The following is a 23,195-nucleotide window of genomic DNA, read 5'->3' as shown; positions in this document are numbered from 1 at the left end:
CGTAGCTCTTTCTGCCAAACCCAACTGCTTGAGAAACAGCCTTCTTCAAATATCCAGTCCCGTGTTTGCTTCACATACTACAAATGCATTTATACAAACAGGGTTCAAAATGGCATTAAACATGCACAATGTTAAGCATCTTGTTCACCTTCCAACATTACATTCTGACCACAAGACATCAATCACATCCAATCCAGTCTCTATTACCGAGCGAGGTGGCACATTGGTTAGCACACTGGACTTGCATTCGGGAGGATGACGGTTCAATCCCGCATCCGACCATCCTGATTTAGGTTTTCCGTGATTTCCCGAGATCACTTCAGGCAAATGCTGGGATGGTTCCTTTGAAAGGGCATGGCCGATTTCCTTTCCCATCCTTTCCTAATCCGAGCTTGTGCTCCATCTCTAATGTCCTCGTTGTCAACGGAACATTAAACACTAATTTCCTCCTCCTCCAGTCTCTACTGCATTATGGAACGTGACAATCTCTGGCTTCTTCCAATCACCTGTTTCTTCATTGATCTTATGGTCTGTATGCACTGATGACATCAAGGTTACACATTTATTTTTCTTTGATACACATAACCCCAATGTGAATATGTCACTAATTCTGAATATAGACAAATGTCTGTCTCTGTTTCTGTAAGGTGAGAATTCCAAAGAATTTTTTATTTTTATTTTAGTGCAGTGTTCTCACTGGTGTAAGCTTACACTCTGTGTAAAGTTTTCTAGCATATTTCGATCCCACACTTCCCAGATTTCAAAGGAATGTACATTCTAAAAGAAGAATGCCCCCCCCCCCCCAAAAAAAAAAACATTTCATCCACTATAAGGTATTCATTTTCTGTAATGCTGCTTTTTTTTGTGAATCTCTCAATAACATCACATATAGGGGGCCAACTTATCATTTTTATGTTCCTGTTTTGTGTGAATATTATTAATCCAACATATCTCAAAAGAAACCGAAATCTTCACAGTGAAGTAATCGGAAAGAAGATTTCAGTCCCTGCGACGCAAGTGTCCCAAAATTCTTGCATATTGATTTTGCCTCCATAAAGAATTCCAGAAATATACCCAATAATTACTTAAACTCCTCTTATTTCATGTTTCTTGCACTATCTGGGTCACTTTTATATAACTGTTTTATGTGATACGTGTAAGTATTTTGCTCTCTAGTATAAAATCAAGCAACGTACCATTAATCAACAGTTTCCAGGCCTCAATGGTGACTGTTATCATTTCATGCTTCACCACCAACATCAGGCAACTGTGTGACTGTATTGTGAGATACGGTGCAGACATTTTAGTTCAGAACATTTTTCAGCCATTTAGTTTGTCAACCTCTCAACAAATAGTAAGAGAGGATGGCACCAGTCGCACTAGTTCATAGAGACTCTTGATGGGTGTTAGTGAGTGCACTCACATTTATGATAGGAATGACAACATTAGCCTCACTGTCCAGTGGATGGTCACTTATTTCACTTTCTGTGTCATGATCACCCTTAGGAACAAAATTAGCATACACATTGGAATCGTCAGTATCATTTTCTGACCTAAGGGACGCTGTCAAGCTATTTTCGAGCAGTTTTATTACACACAGTCAGTATACTAAGAAAACAGCAAAAGCAGAAAAAGCTAAGCTGAAGTACATAAGTAGCATACTCTTGCAGATATTTTTACGACAAAATCCACCTGGGTCTGAAAGACCCAGCCAATCCATTCCTTATTACCTCTGTTTGTGGAAACAGCTGGTGGATTTTTAATTCTTTTTGCACAAATCTCCATAACCAGTGCTCTGTGGTCAGAGACCTTTGGTTCAACTACAGCTATCTCATAGGCACCCGTATTTAGATTTTCGTCAAAGCGCTCATCTCCTCTGGCTGGCAAATCGTTTGCTACAAACAGTACACAACTGGCTACTAAGTTCATAAATTCTCTCCTCATGGTACTCTCCTTACCAAATTGTACACTGAAATCACCACACAACAAAATTTTTTTTATTTCAAGTGATTGAACAGCACAGACTACCAGCCACAGCTTTTACAACTTTTATCTTATTATTATAGGTTTTAGTAAGAATTATTTTATCCTATGATTATTAGTGTTGTTTTACTACATTAATCAGAAACGTTAAATTAGTTTTGAAGCTCACTTATTCACAAAATACATTTAAACTGATGATAACCTAGATGTTAAGCACCCAAAATCCCAAACAATAACAATACTAGAATGAGATTTTCACTTTGCAGCAGAGTGTGTGCTGATGTGAAACTTCCTGGCAGATTAAAACTGTGTGCCAGACTGAGAATTGAACTCGGGACTTTTGCCTTTCACGGGCAAGTGCTCTACCATCTAAGCTACCCAAGCAACACTCACGACCCGTCCTCGCAGCTTCAATTCTGCCAGAACTTAGATGGTAGAGCACTTGCCTGCGAAAGGCAAAGGTCCCGAGTTCGAGTCTCTGTCCGGCACACAGTTTTAATCTGCCACGAAGATTCAAATCAGCACACACTCTGCTGCAGAGTGAAAATCTCATTCTGGAAACATCACCCGGGCTGTAGCTAAGCCATGTCTCCACAGTGACCGAGCGAGGTGGCGCAGTGGTTAGCACACTGGACTCGCATTCGGGAGGACGACGGTTCAATCCCGTCTCCGGCCATCCTGATTTCGGTTTTCCGTGATTTCCCTAAATCGTTTAAGGCAAATGTCGGGATGGTTCCTTTGAAAGGGCACGGCCGATTTCCTTCCCCATCCTTCCCTAACCCGAGCTTGCGCTCTGTCTCTAATGACCTCGTTGTCGACGGGACGTTAAACACTAACCACCACCACCATCTCCACAGTGTCCTTTTTTCCAGGAGTGCTAGTTCTGCAAGGTTTGTAGAAGAGCTTCTGTGAAGTTTGGAAGGTAAGAGACGAGGTACTGGTAGAATTGAAGCTGTGAGAAATGGTCTTGAGTTGTGTTTGGATAGCTCAGATGGTACAGCACTTGCCCGCAAAAGGCAAAGGTCCTGAGTTCGACTCTCGGTCCGACACACAGTTTTAGTCAATGACAATACTGATGGCTGCTTCTTCGTTATCATTAATGATGCACACACAGATATATACTTCTGGCTGTGTGGCCCAACTTAAGGATCTAAGACAGCAAAATTCGTTCACCCCATCTGCCATATGTTTCCTTATTGCTGAAATTTATTATTATTATCACTGTTGTTAAGTTCATTATTATTAAGTTATATTTTTGTTAAATGGTGTACTGATCAACACTTATTAACTACAGTCCAATCACTGGGTACATCAAATGAAATTTGTGAACAGACAGGGGATTTATTGGTTGGGAGGACACAGCATGGTATCTTACAAGGAGAGTAACTGACAGACATAGAAGAACTTTGGGTATGACCCAGAGAAGTGTGACAGGAGGATTCCTTTCCTGATGTATATTAATGCTTGGTTACAATATTAATAGCAGCTTCAGAGTTTTTGAAGATGGTGCAGTTACCAATAATGAAGTAGTATACTGCCTGAAAAAAATCTGTACAAATATCCGGCCAAATTTTGATACAATTTCAAAGTGGTGCAAAGATTGGCAACTTGATTTAAACACTGAGAAATGTAAAATCGTGGTCTTCATTAAAATTCAAGTAAGTAGTAGCTATGACTACATCAACAATGAGCAACAATTGGAATGAGTCAACGCATAAAACAATCTAGATGTAACAATTTATGGCACTAACGTAAGAACTGGGGTGATCGCATGGGCTCAACTGTAGCACCGCAATTCGTCAACAACAGTTCACTGGTAGGATTCAGTGAAAATGCTGTCAGTCTACAAAGTGGGCTCCCTAAAAAGTGCTCACGCATCCTCTTTTACACTACTGCTCAAGTGCATCAACCAATACCAAGTAGGCCTAATAAGGGGTAAGGAATGTTTACAAATAATGGCAGCACGGATGTTCACAGATTTGTTTGTCTCACAAGAGAACACCCATATACCTCACAAAAGACTATTTACAATGTTTCAAGAACCAGTATTACATGAAGAATGTAACCAGCCCTCTTTGTATCACTTCCTAAGGGACCGAAGAGATTAGGTCAGACTAATTACAACATGGATAGAGGCTTTTAAATTGTCATTCTTCCTGCACTCCATGTGCAAATGGATGAGGAATAAACCATGCACTTCACAGCAGTTTGTTGAGTATGGACGTAGATGTAGTGAATCAGAGGCCAGTTTGGAATATGAGACATTAGGTAAATAAATATCCACCAACGCAGAGTCCAGCATATTTCACTGGGACTTACAGAACTGAGCTGCACCTGACTGTCACGTAGCAGAGCCTATAGAAAGTTGCTTTGTATCATATGAACTTTGGAGGACACAGTTCATCAACAAGTAGAGATAAGCATAGTCTAAGTAGGTATTATATACATGCATCTTCATCTTCAGAGTCAGCAGCCTAAAGTGCACAAAATTCATTCTATGATCAAGGTACTTCGACTTCTTGAGCAAAGACATCATAAAAACTTCTGCATCGTTGTGTATGTTTATTTGCCTTTGATTGTTCTCATTTGTTGGTCGTTTTGCCATTTATGCTGTCTAAATAATATATTTCTATTCCAGAATTTGAGGTATTTTTCTATGTCAATTCCATCTATAGAGGGTGAGTTATTTAAGACAGGTCACTTGAATAACTCAGCCACTTTTAGTGATAGAAGAAAGTGGAAATAGTGTTGAGTTCATCATTTTTTTGTAGGTGGAAGGGTAGAGGAGATACAATAGTCAATTTTGTTCTTTTAAATGGATTGGCATGTTATATTATTTACTTTTTAATAACACATCTGAAGATTAGGTTCTGTTAGGTTTGGTTATGTATGGGGTCTATTAACCACTTAGTATCAGCAACAGAGAACAGGCACACTACATTGGTTGCTTTAGTGTACAGTTTATATTGAATGTACACAACATTCTACCCATATCAGGCTTCATGTTTTTATTTGCTGCATGAAGAGCATCAAAAGTAAACAACATCCCACACACTGCAGGGTTTGCATGTTTATCTGTTGCATGAAGACCATTGGTTTCTGGCTTGCTGCTGTACAGAGTAGGTGATATCTTCATAAATTTATCAGATCTTCACAGCATTCTACATAAAAGCCAAGAAACTGGATATGGTGTTTGTTTATGGCAAATGTCACCAAAATATGAGAGCAGCATGGCGATTGTATGCCAAGAGATGTCCTGAACATGGAGCACTCTTGCAATCTAGCTTTGCAAAGGCAACACAAACATTTTCAGGGAATGCCAATACCAAAAACGTAAATGGCTCAAATTAGCAACCAATTGTGACATGCAATTGACATCTTAGCAGCTGTAGTAAACAATCTGCATATCACTACCAGGCAGCTCAAACGTGTGGGTGGACTTATTTGATGTTCTGTGAATACTACATTCCAACAAACTTCACCCGTATCACACACCATTTCATCAGGAGCTCCTTGGTGATTAATTTAGACAAAGGGTACAATTCTCTCAATGGGGGCTACGGAAACTGCAAACCAATGATAAGTTCTTGACAAAGATGTTATTTACAGACAAAGCATCATTTACAAACAAAGACACATTAATCTTTGCAAAATGTACTACTGATCCTCCAAAAACCCAGAATAGCTGAGAGAAGTGGACAAACAAAACCTTTCTCAGTCAACAAGTGGGCAGTCTTCTAAATAATCAAATTATGGGTACATATTTTATCAATGCGAACTTAAATAGTGCGAGTATTTTGATTTTTTAACCGAAGTATTGCTACTTTTACTAGAGGACATTCCAATGGATGTATAACAAGCCATGTAATACCAACACACTGGATGTCCTGCACATTCTGCACAGTGGTTCTGAACAATATAAGATTGTTGACTAGTTAGTCTGACAACACAAAATGGCTTGCATGTTCACCAAACCAAATGCCTCTGAACTTTTACTTGAGGGGTAAACTGAAACAACAAGTTTACAACTAAATTCCAACCACTCACAAACACATTAAGAATCATACTACATGAGCTTGTTCTGCTATTAGCTCAGATAAAATTGAGTGTGCAGTGTTGTCTACATCCAACTGTTTTACAGTGTGTATGACCTTAATGGTCACCATTTTGAACACATGTTGTAACAATGTTATCTGATGTCATTAGATTACTTACTGTACATTTCATCCTAGTCTCACCAAATGTGTTTGCAAATGCACTCGTAAAAGGCCAACATCACGATCTTGATAGAAGATAATTACTGTAAAATCTAATGTATTGTATGCATCTACAAACATATTATTATAAGGTAAACAGTACAACATACCAAACCCTTTATGCAAAAATGAAGAACACACACAATATGTCCCCATCACCAGCAGCTTTTGTTTGAAAGATTTTCTTCTATCACTAGGTGGTTGAGTTATTCTTGTGGCCTGCCTTAGATGTGTCACCTTGTTATTACTGCACCTTTCTTCTCTATTGTTGCAAATAGTACAACTGGTATTCTTCATGTGCCTTCACACATATCTTTTCCTTCTGCTATTTTCATGACTGCTAGGTAATGGTTAACTAGTACAATGAGATATATGAAGCACTATTAACTCTGTCAGATGGATATGACCGTGGACATTTGCTTTAACACAAACCCATCATATAACAAATGGAAATACAAAGCACTGTAGTTTCCACTGTGGGTACTATAACTGAAGCTGACATTAAGATTATTTGGGAATTGCTTTAGTAACGAGTTGTTTGGAAGTTATTGAGGTCCAAATGAACAACCTCTCAAATAAACAGATATCACAGAACATATACATACAAGTGTTCTCAGTTACAGTCATGACTGTATTCTGCTAAACATGAATGGAACATCATAGTTATAACTTTCATAACAGCAACAGTATAGTTTTCACCTACATCAAATTGTCATGTCTTTACAAATGGTTTGAAACTGGTAATGTAAAACTGTTTAACATATGTCATAGCTATCTTGGCACAACACTCTGTACTTACACCTCCTTTCCCAGTTGCCAAACAGTCTTTAATCTTATCACCCGTAACATCTGCATTGCAGTCAACTCTAAAAACAGTGTGGGGTGCCCAGTGTTGCCATAAAACATTCCCTGTTAAGCCATCAAGTGCCAAAAGGCCACCAAAACAAGGTGAGGCCCCATTAAAGTACACAGTGCATACAAATTTTGGGTCTGTATCACCATCAGCTCCTGGAAGCAAAAAGAAAACTTACAACGTACATGAAAATCAATATACAACAACTTATTCAGTAATTTACAGCAATCTCTGAGAAACAGAGACATAATCCAGTTATGCAACCATAATTATATAATTTAAGAGGGATATTAATGTGAGTTTGGAATGTAATGAAGAACGAATTATAGTGGAGAAGAACTGCACTAAAAGTGCCCTGCAAAGAAACTAATTACTTTGAATCAAGAGTCATTTAAAACATTACCAAGTGCAAGCAATATAAGGATTCACTGAAAGGCTGGCCTGACATATCAGGTCTACAACTTTGCTTTCATAATTTTTTCTCAGAGTTTGAGGCTTTATTGCAAAAAACTCACAAAAAATTTATGACACAAAGTATTGGTCATTGCTGACTACTAATTTCTCCTATCTTTCAGGAAGCATATGAATCCCACAGTGTATGGACTGGGTATTTTTGAGGAGATCAATCAACTGATTCAATTTTGCTCTTGTTCATTTGACTGGAAATGCTGGCCAGACAGGTCGTGTGCCATTGATAAGGTGGTGGTCAGAGGAAGCAATGTCTGGAGGATACGGCATGTGGGGTAGGACTTCCCATTTCATCATTTATATGTATGTTTAGACGAGTTCTGTGAGATGGGGTCGAGCATTGCCATCCCGCAAAATCAACTATTCATGTCTATCGCGGTACTGTGGCCATTTATCTTTCAGTGCTCAGTGTGAATGCATCACTTGCTTTTGATAATGATCTCCTGTGATTGTTTCTGTCAATTTCAGTAGCTTTGAAAACCTTCTCTCTTCCACGGCAGTGCTGGTCTTCAACATCAAACTCACCATTTTTGAAATGTTCAAACCATTCTCCAAATGTCCTTTCACTAACATGTGCCTCAAGATAGGCCTTACCCAGCATTTTATGGGCCACAACCTTAGACTTCTTCATATTAAAGCACAAATGTCCCACAAATGACAAGAATTGGGCTCATAAGTTGACATAATCAATCCAGAATAACTTTATGATGCAATTGCAAATAAACTAATATTTTGATGATGTTATGTTTATAACTGCCTATGCTTATTGTATGACACTTGTGACCTAACACTTGCAACAGCACTTGCAACTGCGGCCACCTATTGCAAAACAGTGAAAGCAAAGTTGTAGACCTAATAGAAACAGTAAGTGACAGCAACAAAAATTTGTTTTTGTTATATTAAACATAATGAGTAAAATATAACTAAAGTTTCAATTTGAGTAACAGAATAGTTTTATTTATAAAAACAAAGATGAGGTGACTTACCGAACAAAAGCGCTGGCAGGTCGATAGACACACAAACAAACACAAACATACACACAAAATTCAAGCTTTCGCAACAAACTGTTGCCTCATCAGGAAAGAGGGAAGGAGAGGGGAAGACGAAAGGAAGTGGGTTTTAAGGGAGAGGGTAAGGAGTCATTCCAATTCCAGGAGCGGAAAGACTTACCTTAGGGGGAAAAAAAGGACAGGTATACACTCGCACACACGCACATATCCATCCACACATACAGACACAAGCAGCTTGTGTCTGTATGTGTGGATGGATATGTGCGTGTGTGCGAGTGTATACCTGTCCTTTTTTTCCCCCTAAGGTAAGTCTTTCCGCTCCTGGGATTGGAATGACTCCTTACCCTCTCCCTTAAAACCCACTTCCTTTCGTCTTCCCCTCTCCTTCCCTCTTTCCTGATGAGGCAACAGTTTGTTGCGAAAGCTTGAATTTTGTGTGTATGTTTGTGTTTGTTTGTGTGTCTATCGACCTGCCAGCGCTTTTGTTCGGTAAGTCACCTCATCTTTGTTTTTATATATAATTTTTCCCACGTGGAATGTTTCCTTCCATTATATAGAATAGTTTTATTTATATAGATTTTAAAGCAATCACATTGTGTGTGCTTTGCACAAATGGATAACAATATTAAGAAAAGGACAACAATCAGTCACAATATCCATCATTTATTGGAGCAGATCTATATTTCGACTGTTGCATAGTCATCATCAGTACAGTTTCCAACAGCTAACATAGCCCCCAATGAGTCAGAGTATAAACATTAGTACATGATATGGGTGCGTCTGTCAGTCACCTGCATGCCCACCATTTATTAATGTTTATACTATGGCACAGTGCGACCTACATCAACTGTTGGCAACTGCACTGATGGTTAACGGGCATCAGAGTTCAAATCTCAGTACACTTCTCTTGAAGACAGGCCATACGAGGCTTTTCTTGAAGACATCCTTGTGAAGCACACACCAGAACAGTAACCACATTCAAAAAATTCTTTAATTGAATTTCTCAGCCTAGGTCACACAAATAGTGCCATTATCAGTTTTGAACTTCTTAGTAACGCATCACCAGATGTTGAAACTGATAATGATATTATCTGTGAGACCCGAGGCTGAGAAGTTAAACAGAATAGTTTTGTTGCACAATGGTCACTTTGTTCACCTTAGGCAGTTTTTATAATCTGTGTGCACATGAAGAAATCAAAGAAGTGTACAATATGGCATTGAACAATCAATAATTAATGAATGCAATATTTGATGCCATAAGAACATACAAAGAAAGGGTACGGAATTATTATTATAGTTTTTTTTTGAGGAATTAACCCTGAGAGAGATGTGATAAGATGGGTGCAGCATTTGTTGAATGCTGATCAAAAGAAAACATTTTGCATTCGGGAGGACGACGGTTCAATCCCACGTCCGGCCATCCTGATTTAGGTTTTCCATAATTTCCCTAAATCGCTTCAGACAAATGCCGGGATGGTTCCTTTCAAAGGGCACGGCCGACTTCCTTCCCCGTTCTTCCGTAAACCGACGAGACTGATGACCTCGCTGTCTGGTCTCCTTCCCCAAAACAACCCAACCCAAGAAACCATTAGCACAAACTTCTGAATAATGTTCAAACAATTTTTAAAATAATTCTGTGCACTGATTTGTACCATGGATCAAAAATGGATCCACTCTGTCATTGCAGAGGCAAAACAGCAGATGAAGTAAGTTTAAGCTAATGAGCCTGCACCAAAAATGGACAATTCAGTTTCATCTTCTGGAAATGTTATGACCAACTTTTCCAATCCACCAGATTTGATACCTTGTGAGTATCATTTATTTTTATATCTACAGAAATTTGTTTTGGAAAATGGGACTAAAAGGGTTTTGACAGCCACATAGACGAGTCTTTTCAGTTCTGCTAGAATTTCACTTCAGGAATAGAACTAATCCACTGGAAAGAGTTCTGAACAATGCACTGACATGAAAAGGAATTAAAACATATTCCTTTATTTCATAACACACTGACGTAAGCAATAAAAGCTCTGTCTTGGTGCCAGTATGTTAGATCAATGGATAGATTCTGATGTATCGACAGACTTTACGTTATACAAAAACTTCTCATAACAACAGTATGAAATAGGAAAGATTGCTACTCATGAAATAGGGGAGGCATTGTACAACAGATGAGCACATTGACTGTTAGATATTTTGGGCTATCGGACAAAGTACTTCTTCAGATCTCTCTCTCTCTCTCTCTCTACACACACACACACACACACACACACACACACACACGGCCACTGTCAACTGCAGCTGCTAAGGCGGCCTGACTGCAATGAGCAGGGATTTCAGCTGCGATGGTAGTGTGGGGAGGGGTGTCAGTTTGTCAGTTACATTAGAGGTTTGAGAAGAGGAGATGGATAATGAGTACAGTAGAGGTAGGAGAAGATGCTGGATATGTGAAATGCTTTAAAGAAAAGCTACTAGAATCCTTAAGTCCAAACCAATGTGTTTCTATCAATACATGGATGACACGTTTCTGAAGTGACCTTGTGGAGAGGAAAATCATGAAGCATTCCTGCAAGATTTAAATTCCTATTCTAACACAAAATTCATGAAGGAACTTGAAAAAAGAGGACCAGCTATTTTTCCTTGACATGTCAGTCAAGGAAAATACCAGATGGATCCCTGGGTCTCACTGTATATAGAAAATCCATTCACAGTCACTGTCTTCAGGCACTGTGCCATCATTACTCATTCCAAAGAATTCAGTTATAGACTCTGGACCATAAAGCTTGAACACTTTCAAACAAGGAGAGCTTAATGGAAGAACTGAAACACCTACAAATAGCGTTCTAAGGAAACGGGAACTCAGATCATCAAACTGAGTGGGTATTGCAGTCAAAATCAGGAACAGTCTGACAAAAAGATCGAGACCAGGACAGAAATGCCAAAAATCACTTGTCTACTTTATGCTACCTGAATATCCTGGAGGATTGGTAGACTCCTGTGGAAACATGGCATCCAGTATATTTTGCTCATGTCAACAAACAGAAAAGTTTACTTTGTAATGTTAAGATGATACAGGTCTCTAAAAGCCAGGTGTGTATTGCATCCCATGCAAATTTTATGTGTCTTGTGTGGCAGCAAATTATTAGAAAAACTGAAGAGAAATGCAAGGGATGTAAGTGACACACCCAACTAAAACTACAACTCAAATCACTTGTAGTCTCTCAAATACAATTATAAACGAAATACAATATCAGCTTCATAGTGCAAACACCAAGTTTCTGTGACAGTATGATTAAAATAGTTAACAGTCAGACTGGAGTTCAGGCTTTGATACAAATAACAGCACAATAAGCAGGACCCGAAGAAAAAGACGACTTGGTCAATTGTTGAAATATTGCAAGATATGGAAACAAAACCTACTGTGAACTGGAAGCACACCATCAGTGTGTGTGAGTGTGTGTGTGTGGGAGGGGGGGGGGGGGGGGGGGACTCGCATGAACTGACACACCACTTGATGCCTCTTCTATCTAATCAGAAGCAAGCTATCCTATGTAGTTTTTCATCATTTTTACACATGAGATATTGTGATAGACTACTAGTACCAATTTCTTGTACTAGTCTCCTTTTGACTTTGCTCAGATTTTTCCACAATAAGATATTTGGTTTGTTTAAATCTATGATTAAATGCTATTTAAGTTTATAGCAAATTTCCAACACAGTTATTGCATCAGGATGCTTGCATACATGTCTCACAACACTGTTAAGCACATTCTTATCTCACTGTATTGAACAATACTCAAATTTTATCCACTGATACTTCACATTTTTCAGCTCCAAAAATGACTGGTCAGATAGTCTGCAATCTGTTGCAGTCATACCTGCTAAGCAGACACATCTTTTTACTCCACTTAACTTTACTTGTGATACCTGCAGTCAAGTTAAGTGAGTCAAAAAGGTTGGGACAGGAGGTTTAGGACATTATTATTACCAGTGGCACGAAGCACAATAAAAAGTATTCTCTGGGATACACATCATTATGGTTTGCAGATTATTGATGTAGAAGGGCACCTGGTAATTTCTGAATACATTTAGTATAATGTTACATAAATCCCCGCTCTACTTGTAAGTTCCCCAGTCCATAACTGGTACAGTGCAAACTTCCCCTTATACCAATGGAATATTGGGAAGTTATTGAAGACATTTTTTAAGTTTTCTCTGGATCATTTTGCTATTAAAACATCAAGGACAGGTGGTCTACAAAAGCAAGACATTACAATGTCATCCACAGTGTTTATTTTCACTCAACTTATTTCATGTTTGAAATCAGCAAGTCTCTCTAATTATGCTTCTCACAGCTAAAACTTCATCATCACAATACATGTGTAGCATATCCATGTGCTTTATTTCATTTAGAATTTAGGTTTTCACTGCTATGTGCTTCTGGTTCCTGCCATCTTTATGCTTGTAATACATGGATATTGTTACGATTATTAAGTGAGACTTCTAGCAGTTAGGCAGTAACATATATTAATTTGAGTATATGGCACCCCCCTCTGCCCCCCACATTAAAGATAAGAGTAATTTTCTCTTCACTCCAAGCAATATGTTTATTATAAATACCCACTTCCTGAAACTACTCAAACCTTAAAGCTATGTAAACCTGACAAATGTCTCTGAATTTTGTCGATACAGTAGGACAGATATTAGATCACATATGCAACATATTACAACATAATAATCTTAAAAATTATTCAGAAGAGAATAAAAAGAAGGAAAGAAAATTGCTTTCTTGTTGGTTAAATGTAAAATGGAGTACTGTCTCTCACTGAATAAAAAATGATTGTAACAAGTTACAACATACTCACAACATTATAGTACACTACTTCGATATCAAAGGCAAAAACAAAAGCAGCAAATCTGAAAATAAAAACAAAAAGAAAAAAATTTAAAGAGCCTCTTGAATATAGGAAAAAATATTGTAAAAGTAAAAAGTTAATACATATGCAAAGAAATACTGGAATAAATAAACAAACTTACAGCAGAAACAATAATAAACAAAATGCACAAGAAAGCACAATAGAACCTTAGTGGACAAAGACAGTTAAAAGTACAATCAAAATCAAACAATAGAGTGTGGGGATCCCATTGCACACTGTGGGCTTCAGTATTCACGCTGACATGATAAAGTTACAAGATTTCTTCCACACGTATTCCCATCCACAGTAAATGTTTGTTTGCAAACATTTTTTTCAGATAGTTTCTATCTCCTTCAAATCCTAGAATTTGCATCTTACAGCAAAGAAAGAAAGTGTCACAAACTATGCCAAACATTTACAACTACAATAACAGTTAAAATCTTACAGTAATTAGGCCAATCAACTCATCCAGATTTTATAACGTGTGTATTCTTCCAAAAAAGAGTCTTAGTGGCATCTAGTTCACATGAACCTGCCAAGAGGATGGTAATTTCTTTGTCCATATGGAAATGATGCAGGAAATGTACAAGTGGAAGCGATTGATGGTTATAAGGAGAACTGGATAACAGAGCATGAATTCAGGGAGTGAAAAGGACAGAATAAATTGTGCTGAGGGCAATAGGGTAGTTTTATGACATGAGGATATTTGAACACGTGCCATATCTTCTCACACACCCAATACTCCCACCACCCCTCACAAATCAGCTACAAAGGAACACCCCTCCTCCCCTCTTGTTACCCATAATCACTCTGAGCTGGAACACCTGAACCACATCATTCGTCAGGGCTTTGATTACCTCTCTTCATGCCCTGAAACGAATGATATTCTGATCCTTGCCACCACTCTTAAAGTAGTGTTCTGTCGTCCACCTGACCTTACAATATCCTAGTCCATCCCTATGCTACTCCCACTCCCAATCCCTTGCCACAGGGGCCATACCTGTGGTACACCAAGGTGCAAGACCTGCCCAATCCACCCAATCAGCACTTCCTATTCCAGTGCTTTCACAGGCTTATCCTAGCCCATCACAGTCTGTGAAACCAGCCATGTCGCACACCAGTTCTGCAGCAATCACTGCACAGTTTTTTTTATGTCAGTACAACTATGAAAACGCTGTTCAACAGGATGAATGGCCACTGCCAAACTGTGACCAAGAGCTAAGTAGACCACCCTGTGGCACAACATGCATCTGAACATAACATGCTTGAATTCAATGGCTGCTTCACTGCCTGAGCCATCTGAATCTCCCCTTCACCACCAGCTTTTCTGAAATGTGCACATGGGAGTTATCCTTACCATACATTTTCTGTTCACAACCTACGGTAACCTACTGTCCCCATACATCCACTCAACTGTTTCTATCCCCTCTGTCCTATGACCTCCTCCTTATTCTTGACCCCTCACCCCCTTTGTGTGCCACCTTCTGCTGATGCATCCACCCATCTTTCCCTTTCCCCTGCTCCTCTCCTTTTTGGCCATCTGTCCTTCTCCCTCCCCTCATTGTTCCACAGCTGCCTCACTCTGCACCTGTTGGCAGTCCAATCCCTGCGTGCACTGCCAGACAGCACTCTTCCCTCAGCTGCCTTCCACATACGCTGCTATACCTCCCCTTCCCTGCCCCCTCCAGACTGCTGCTTCTGGTTTTCATAACAGTTGCATTTCAGTTCCAGTCCGAGATGTCAGAGATCGGTCATGCAAGTGTGAGGTGTGCTTGCTTGTCTGTGTATTTACTTTTCCGCAGAAGGTTTTGGCCGAAAGGTAATGCATAAGTGTCTTTTCATTATGCCTGTCTGCAACTCAATGTGTCATTTTTGTGATGAGTAGTAATCTATCTTTTCCTTAAGCTGTTGATATTCCAACCTGGAGTTTCCACTGTTTGATTATTACTACATAATATATTTAATTGTATACCAAATAGCTGTTTTTTTTTAATGTATTGTATAGTTGTCACTGGATTTGACACTCTATTTACTGTTAGTGTAGGCATGCCAAGTATCATAAAACCAAGCAACTCATAATCCAAATGGGACACAGTTGCTCAAGTTCTGACAAGTACCACAAAAATTTTGGGCTTCATTTAGAAAATCAGGTTCCTGTACAAGTAGTATCATTGCTAAGAGTTGTGTTTTACTGAAGACAGTGCAAAGCTGGTAGTTAGAAGAGTTTTAGTTTCTACATAATGCGAGAAATGGAGAAGTCTTATAAATACTTTATAACTGGGGTATAAATATAAAATTTTATATTACTGTATTGCATTTTTATTGGTAATAATTTTTAATATTTTTTATTATATTTTTATGTTATTAATATTTTATTAAGCTGGAAAAACATAAATTTCGAAATATACTATTGTTGTAAAGAAATTAAGACAAGTTTATACGACCTGTTTTAAGCATGTTCTCCAACATGTCATGCAGATCGGCAGCTTAAAAAAAAAGTTATCACATGTTTTCAGTCACACACACCATCTCAAATCTGTATACTGCACGGTATTATATGTTTCCTGAAAGTGTACCCCCAAATGTATGAAATCAGGGTCAATTACAACCTTATTTCAAGACTATGTGTCAGACCTTGTCTGATACCTTGACTGTGTAGATAAAAGGAAGAAATGTAATACACACTGTGTACATAACAGCCCTGAGCAGGCAATGTAAAATTATGAGAATTTACCACACAAGTTTTATACATGTCTGCAGTACACAATCAGTCATGACTCAAAGAGCAAACTTAGCACAGTTGCTTAGAAAGCACAACATGAATTCCCAACTTACCTGTCCCGTAACCAATGATCACATCATCTATTCCATCATCATTAACATCATTCAGCTGAACTGCAGACTCTGATGTAAACTTAGGAAAATTCTTCTTCCAGATGTCAGTTACTCGTATTTCTGTACAAGGAGCTGAGGAACCTCCAATATTGCTGTGCTGACCCAGTCTCCAGAATGCAACTTGATCCAGAGGAAATGGGAACCACATAATAAGAAACACCACAAGCATTATCAGACCTGGAATAAAAATTTCTCATTAGTAACAATAAATAGTACTAATAGATGCAACTGATTTTTCTCCTCGTATAGTTCAAACAGCTACCAGTTTATTATAAACAAAGAGACATATGGCAAAAAACTTCTGGAAATACGGAAGCGTCCGATCCCACCCGTCTGCTTTGACCCATGACGTCACAAATATGGCGGAAACAAAAACAAACACACACACTTTCCACAAGAAGCCTAATGACACTAACGGGACAAGCGCGGGAAATGGGGTGTTTTGGGTGGGGGGCAAACTAAATATAAACAAATTTAGGCGCCTTGCGTAGCTACAACGTGTAAGTGAAGACAGCCATGTATGAATACCCACCCACCTCCCCAGGGGTCGTAACCCCTGCAACCCATAGAAGATAAAGATGCTTCAGTAGCTGATTAGTGTTTTTTGTCTTTAAAAAAAAAAAAAATCTCACGGGATAGAACGAACAGATCAGAAAGATAAATATAATAAACTAAAACAGAAATTCGAGGAAACAGATAATTAAAATAAGGAATATGTGTTTATAAATTAAAAAAAAAAAAATCTCACGAGATAGAACGAACAGATCAGAAAAGTAAATAAAATTAGATAAAACATAACTGGAGACAGCCACAGTCAAACCAAACTCCGCGCCGTCATGACGTTACACACGACAACACCCTTACGTCACGGGTCAAAGCCGACGCGTGGGATCGGACGCTTCTGTCGATCCAAACTTCTTAATATGACTAATACTGAGCATCACATTGGTTGTCAAAATAGTCAGGTAATTAACATACTTTCTTTTTTGGTTTGAGACTATTATCTTCACTTGGGCATCACATGTTATGTACAGTCCACTGTTATATGCATTCATAATTGTTGGCATCCATAAAAACTATGCACTCTTTGTCAATTGATTATGCATGGTGAATTTGAACTCTATAAATGTATCATGTGATAAAGTTGTCATTAATAACATAGAATATTTTGTGATTCTTAATCACACATCTGAAATGAGCACTAGTGCAACCATGCAGCAAAAAGTAGTCAAAGCCTGGGCTGAGGATGTAATTAAGCTATCCAGGTTGTGGTAGTATTGGGTAAGAAGCAGCATATTGGTGGAAGTAATTGAATATGTGAATATGTTGGTGGAGGTTGTGGTGGTAGTGGCTGATCTGCCTGTGGACTAGCTTTGGTGTGTAGGTGCTATTCATGACAGCCTTGGCAATACTTTCAGAATTACTAGGAAAGGGATTGTTGATCACTGCAGGTGTGCTGTCCAGGATTGACGACTAGGAGACACGTTTAATTTTCTGAGCAAAATTTATTGCTTATTCAATAAATACCTTCAATCAATTAAAAGTATAATCAAAACTGTTCTAAGACGCCATTAAGAAAGTCTACTATTGTGTTGGCATAGTTGAATACTTTTTCTAAAGCAGAAACTTCAATCAGTCTCTAAGGTTGCAAGTACCATAAATCTAGCAAATAACGCTGAGAACGTTACTGGCTGGAAACACCCAAAGTAGCTGAAAAACTATTTTTCTACTAGAAATATGAATAAAGTCATTGTATCTTGCCACAAATATCATCAGACTCATTGACACATGAGTATCTAAGAAAGTCGCTTTCTCTGAGATCTATTACATAGAGGAGCCAAATGCATCACCATTTTTGACAATTCTGAAAGGCAGAACAGGAGAAGGAAAGTTATGTTGAAGTTAACATCTCATCAGTAACTCAGAGACAATGCTTTAGTGAACTAAACACATTTGAGAGAGGAATTTATGACATTGCTGAAGGTGCCACCTTGGTACAGTATTTACTTTAAGTGATTTAGGAAAATGATGAAAACCCCAGACTAGAATACTGATTTGAAAGTTTCCGTTCACTTTACCCATTACATTTAAGTCCAATGTATTAACAAAGGTAGCATCCCATACATAAAAAGAAAGCCCAAGGTATCTACATTATAAGATTACAACTTTCATTTTGTTCACCATTGACCAATTACAGTGGAACAGGTTTGAACATTAAATATACAATTAAGAATAATTTTTACAGTGAAGCATTTACAATTTACTCCCATTCAGAAACTCTCTGGCGACATCAATTTCCACATGAAATAGCTTACTTTTACTATTTTCTTGCAGACATGGCTAATGTGTTCCTCCCAGTTTAATCTTCCATCAATGTGAAAGCCTAGTAGTTTTACTGATTTACTTTCCACAGCTGTAGTCAGACCCAGAAGTAGTTCTTGTGTTTTATCAGGACTCTGACTGAACTCTTGAAGACTGACATAAACTATCATGTTAACAAAGTTTCAAGAACCAGCTTTAAATGATGGCTGTAGGAATATACTACAGTTCCCTAAGTACTACTCACACAGAGATCATGAGAATAAGATTAGAATAATTGCTGCACACACAATGGCATTCAAACAATCACTATTCTCTAACTCCACACATGAATGGAACAGGAAGAACCCCTAATAACTGGTACAATGCGATGGATCCTCTGCTATGCACCTCAAGGCGGTTTGCACAGTACAGATGGTGATGTAGGTGCATAGGAATCCATTGGAAGAAAACCAATTCATTGCTTGTTCTAATTTTCCCTTTGTTGCCAGATGCAGTTCTGTCATGTCATGGCATGGTGCACTAAGCAGTGTTGTGTCGTCCTCAAAACACACTACTGAATCTGCTCCTGCATGGTTTGGCACATACTTAACTGCAGTGATGAACAGAAATGGACCCAGGACCGAGCCCTGTGGCACTCCGGTCCAAACTTTCTTCAAAGAAGAGCATCAGTTTTTGACTGATGCAAACTGCTTTCTGTTGCTTCATTACGACTTTATCACATCTAAAGATGGGCTGAGTATACTAAAATATGCATTTTGCAAGTAGGGTGTTAAATGGCATACAGTTGAAGGCTTTGCTGAGATCACAAAATACAACTAATACTAGATCCTTATGTTCAAATGCACTTAACAGTTGGTTAACAACTTCAATGACCACATTAGTGGTATTTTTGCCATGTTGGAATCCAAACTGTCTGTTGATCATGCTTTCTAAAATAGCTATTTAGTTGCTTGTACATTAGATTCTCAAAAACTTTGGAGAAAATTAAGTCAATTTGTGAATGGCAGCTAGCCTCAAATGTGGAAAAATGTAATTTAATGTGGATGAGTAGGAAGAACAAACCTGTAATGTTTGGATATAGTATTACTAGTGTCCTGCTTGACACTGTCAAGTCACTTAAATATCTGGGCATAATGTTGCAAAGCGATATGACGTGGAATGAGCATGTGAAAACAGTGATAAGGAAGGCAAATGTGCAACTTTGGTCTATTTGGAGAATTTTAGGAAACAGTGGTTCACCTCTTACAGAAGGCAGCATACGGGACACTGGTGAGACTTATTCTTGACTACTGCTCGGTTGTTTGGAATCCGTACCAGGTCAGACTGAAGGAAGACACTGAAGCAATTCAGAGGTGGCCAGCTGGCTTTTTTACCAGTAGGTTCAAACAACACATAAGAGTTGCTGAGATGATTTGGCAATCCAAATGGGAATCCCTGGAGGGAAGGCAACATTCTTTCCAAAAAACACAATTGAGAAAATTTAGAGAACCAGCATTTGAAGCTGACTGCTGAACGATTCTACTGCCAACCTAAATTGCATGTAAGGACCACAAAAATAAGATACAAGAAATTGGGACTCTTACAGAGACATACAGACAGTTGTTTTTCCCTCACATGGCTGGAGAACTAATAACAGTCCATACTTCTGAAGTTTGAGAATCTTGATAGAGATTTTGTAACATCCCTGGGGATGATGGCATTCCAATGGAAGGCACAACCCTTAGGTGGCTCAGCAACAAAAAGATGTAAAGTACAAGTGCCATTTTCTTTAATTTTGTCTTTCAGTTTGCTCAGATAGTTAATAAAGTAATCGTTTACTTCCTCAGGGTCCAGTGTTGCAACTTGTGTGGGGTTTTCGACTTTTCTTCATTGATTGTGTCCCACGCTGCTTTACGTTTGTTGGGAGCACCCTCTATGTAGTATTCACATGCCAGATTTTTGGCCAGGGTAAGTTTGTCTTTGTAGTTCTTTTTACATCATAAATGAGCTCTATATATGGTGTTATCCAACTCAGGCTCTTGTTTACAATATTTTTTATATATTCTGTACAGTCTGAGCACATCTTCCCATATGAGTCAGCTCATCCTTATAGCATCTGAGCTGTTTCTTTTTCTGTTCATGCTTAGGGGCTAACTTTCATTTATGGTGAACGAGAATACCATATTTCAGGGAGTTTTTTCAGGAAATTATCAAACACTGCTCCCCAGTGCCCTTCCTGTTGTTTGTTGTACACACAGTAACAGCAAACATCAGCTAATCTGTCAGTAAACAGATTAATATATTCATCTTTCTGCCTATTTTCCACATATACTGAAGACAACTGAAGTTTAAAAATGTTCTATCACATTATGTCAAGCTACAATGATTTTAGATGCAGACAACTTCCATTTCCCCTCTCAACCTGTTACTGGATTTGTTTGTCAGTACCAATACAAAAAAGTGCATCAGGAAAAAATCCATAAAGTGTATTTTTTAAAAAGACCTACCCACTTAAACTGCATTGAACAATGACCAATGTCTCTTTCTTTGAATAGCACGCACTCATTTCAAAGAAAAGATGTGCAACTGTATAATGTATTTAGGTCTACACCATGAAAATACAGCTACACATCAGCTTTACAGCAGCTGCATCAATGTTACTGTATTTTGAACATGATAGGCCTATTTCCACAATTTTAGTACAGTGTCACCAGGTCAATTTCAGCAAAGTGTCATATAGTACTTGTGATACATCTACATCTATATTCACAATGGTACTTTGTTTACCACTGTCACATCCCCTTTCCTTGTCCACTTGTGAATGGTTTGTGGGAAGAACAGTTGCTGGTACACCTCCATGTAAGCTCAAATTTCTCTATCTTACCTTCATAGACTTTCTGCGAAATATAAATAGAAAGATGCCATCTGCTGATTTCAGCTCTCACACAATGCAGTCAGCTGTAGAAAGATTTATATAGTCTATCCCTGCTCATGGTCAAAGATCTGGAAACCTTACATAGCTATGCAAAAATGGGGCACTACAATGGATGTTTGACTATCTGTATGAGCTATCGTAACATATGCAGTAGAATATTGGAATAACTAAGCCTACAATTTGTTTTTAAAACTCAGCAAATAACAACGATTTGTGACATAAAATATGTAAAATAGGCTACCTCAGATAGATAGTATAATGTCACATAAGGGACATACTATAACAGCCTGCAAATTTTAAGATAAAATTGTGGCATACACACACCTCATTCTTCCTATACTGTAAATAGCTGCATTAAGTTGTTAAAGAAAACCTGTCATTCCATAGAACATTACAGACATAATTAATAATAATAGTATTATTTTTCAAATAAAACTGACAAAGAAAATATATTTATTGACTCTTCTGAGTTTTTAGTGGAATCATGCAATTTAAGGAGAAAGTTGTATCAAACTATGACTTGTATACAGTGTTCTAATGTTTCTCTTTTCTTCCATATGGCGCTGCATGTTTATTTAGTGCTAAGTGTTGTTTGAGAAATATTACTTGGTATAGTGTCCTTGGGAAGTAGCCTTTTCGGACACATAACTGTGTCCACAAACATATGGTAGTAACTGCCAGAACTTGCCAACTGCGAAATTGCAGTGAACTCTGTAGGTGCTTTGTGCGTATATTATCTATTGGTTTAGCAATGTACTTAAGAACTGTTACATCGTTATCTAGGAATAAAATATAACACAAAACAGGAAAAGAAAAACACGGTGTTACAGAAGTAATCCAATAATCTACGAGCAGAGGATCAGCTAACAAGTAGAGACCAAGACGTGTTACCTAAAAGTGCCGTCAATGCTATTACACCGTAACAACAAGGTACGCAGAAAACTTTACAGGACGAAACTTTGCCAGTTTCGTTTTGAAGATGTGTGCTTTTTAATTTCCTTCTTGGGGCCATAAGTGGTCGTTTCACTCCTCTTTCTTCGTCCACTTTGAAACCATTTCTACCGTCACGAATAAACACTTCGTCCTCAACATCATCGCTCCCATCATCTTCGTCGAAGCTGTCTTTCACAGCTAGTTTCGGAACAGTAAACGACATCACGCTACAATAAATTGTATTACGAATGGAGCGACGCCGTGAAAAAGGGCAATTTTAGCAGCAGTTCCATACGTATTTCACTCTCACTGTATCTCCTACACTGACGCACAACAAAACACCTCCTAGTGTCAACATAATCCACAGATAAACAAAATAAACAATGCGTCTAATGTCAAAATGTGCATAGAACCTCTTTAGCGGGTCAACTGTTACATGATCGATGTTACCCTATCGACATGTTATATGCTGAATGTCTATCGAATTGCCACCAAGAAAAATACTGTAATAAGAAATAAATTTAGCTGACAATGACCTGCTGTAAAAAAGATTTGGCATACATTCGTGTTGATCCTTAACAAAATTTTATAGCTTTTATTTGTTTTTCCAACGTTATTTATTAACTAGTATTCAGGTTTATTGTTGAG

The 23,195-nt window shown here is 38.2% G+C and overlaps 1 protein-coding gene across 1 annotated transcript in view; it reads right to left on the bottom strand.

Annotated features, from left to right (window-relative positions):
- LOC124616060 overlaps positions 1-22,977 on the bottom strand; it is an 88,973-nt gene extending 65,996 nt beyond the window's left edge. The window contains exons 1-3 of the mRNA XM_047144294.1: positions 22,506-22,977; positions 16,319-16,555; positions 7,039-7,247 (exon numbers count right to left, since the gene is read on the bottom strand). Coding sequence (XP_047000250.1) covers positions 7,039-7,247; positions 16,319-16,555; positions 22,506-22,770 — 711 coding nt within the window. The 5' untranslated portion in view covers positions 22,771-22,977. The remainder of the gene's footprint in view (positions 1-7,038; positions 7,248-16,318; positions 16,556-22,505) is intronic.
- Positions 22,978-23,195: the final 218 nt, after the last annotated feature.

This window comes from Schistocerca americana, chromosome 5 (assembly GCF_021461395.2).
Source record: "Schistocerca americana isolate TAMUIC-IGC-003095 chromosome 5, iqSchAmer2.1, whole genome shotgun sequence".
Classification (NCBI taxonomy): domain Eukaryota; kingdom Metazoa; phylum Arthropoda; class Insecta; order Orthoptera; family Acrididae; genus Schistocerca; species Schistocerca americana.
This window is presented reverse-complemented; position numbering and strand designations above follow the sequence as displayed.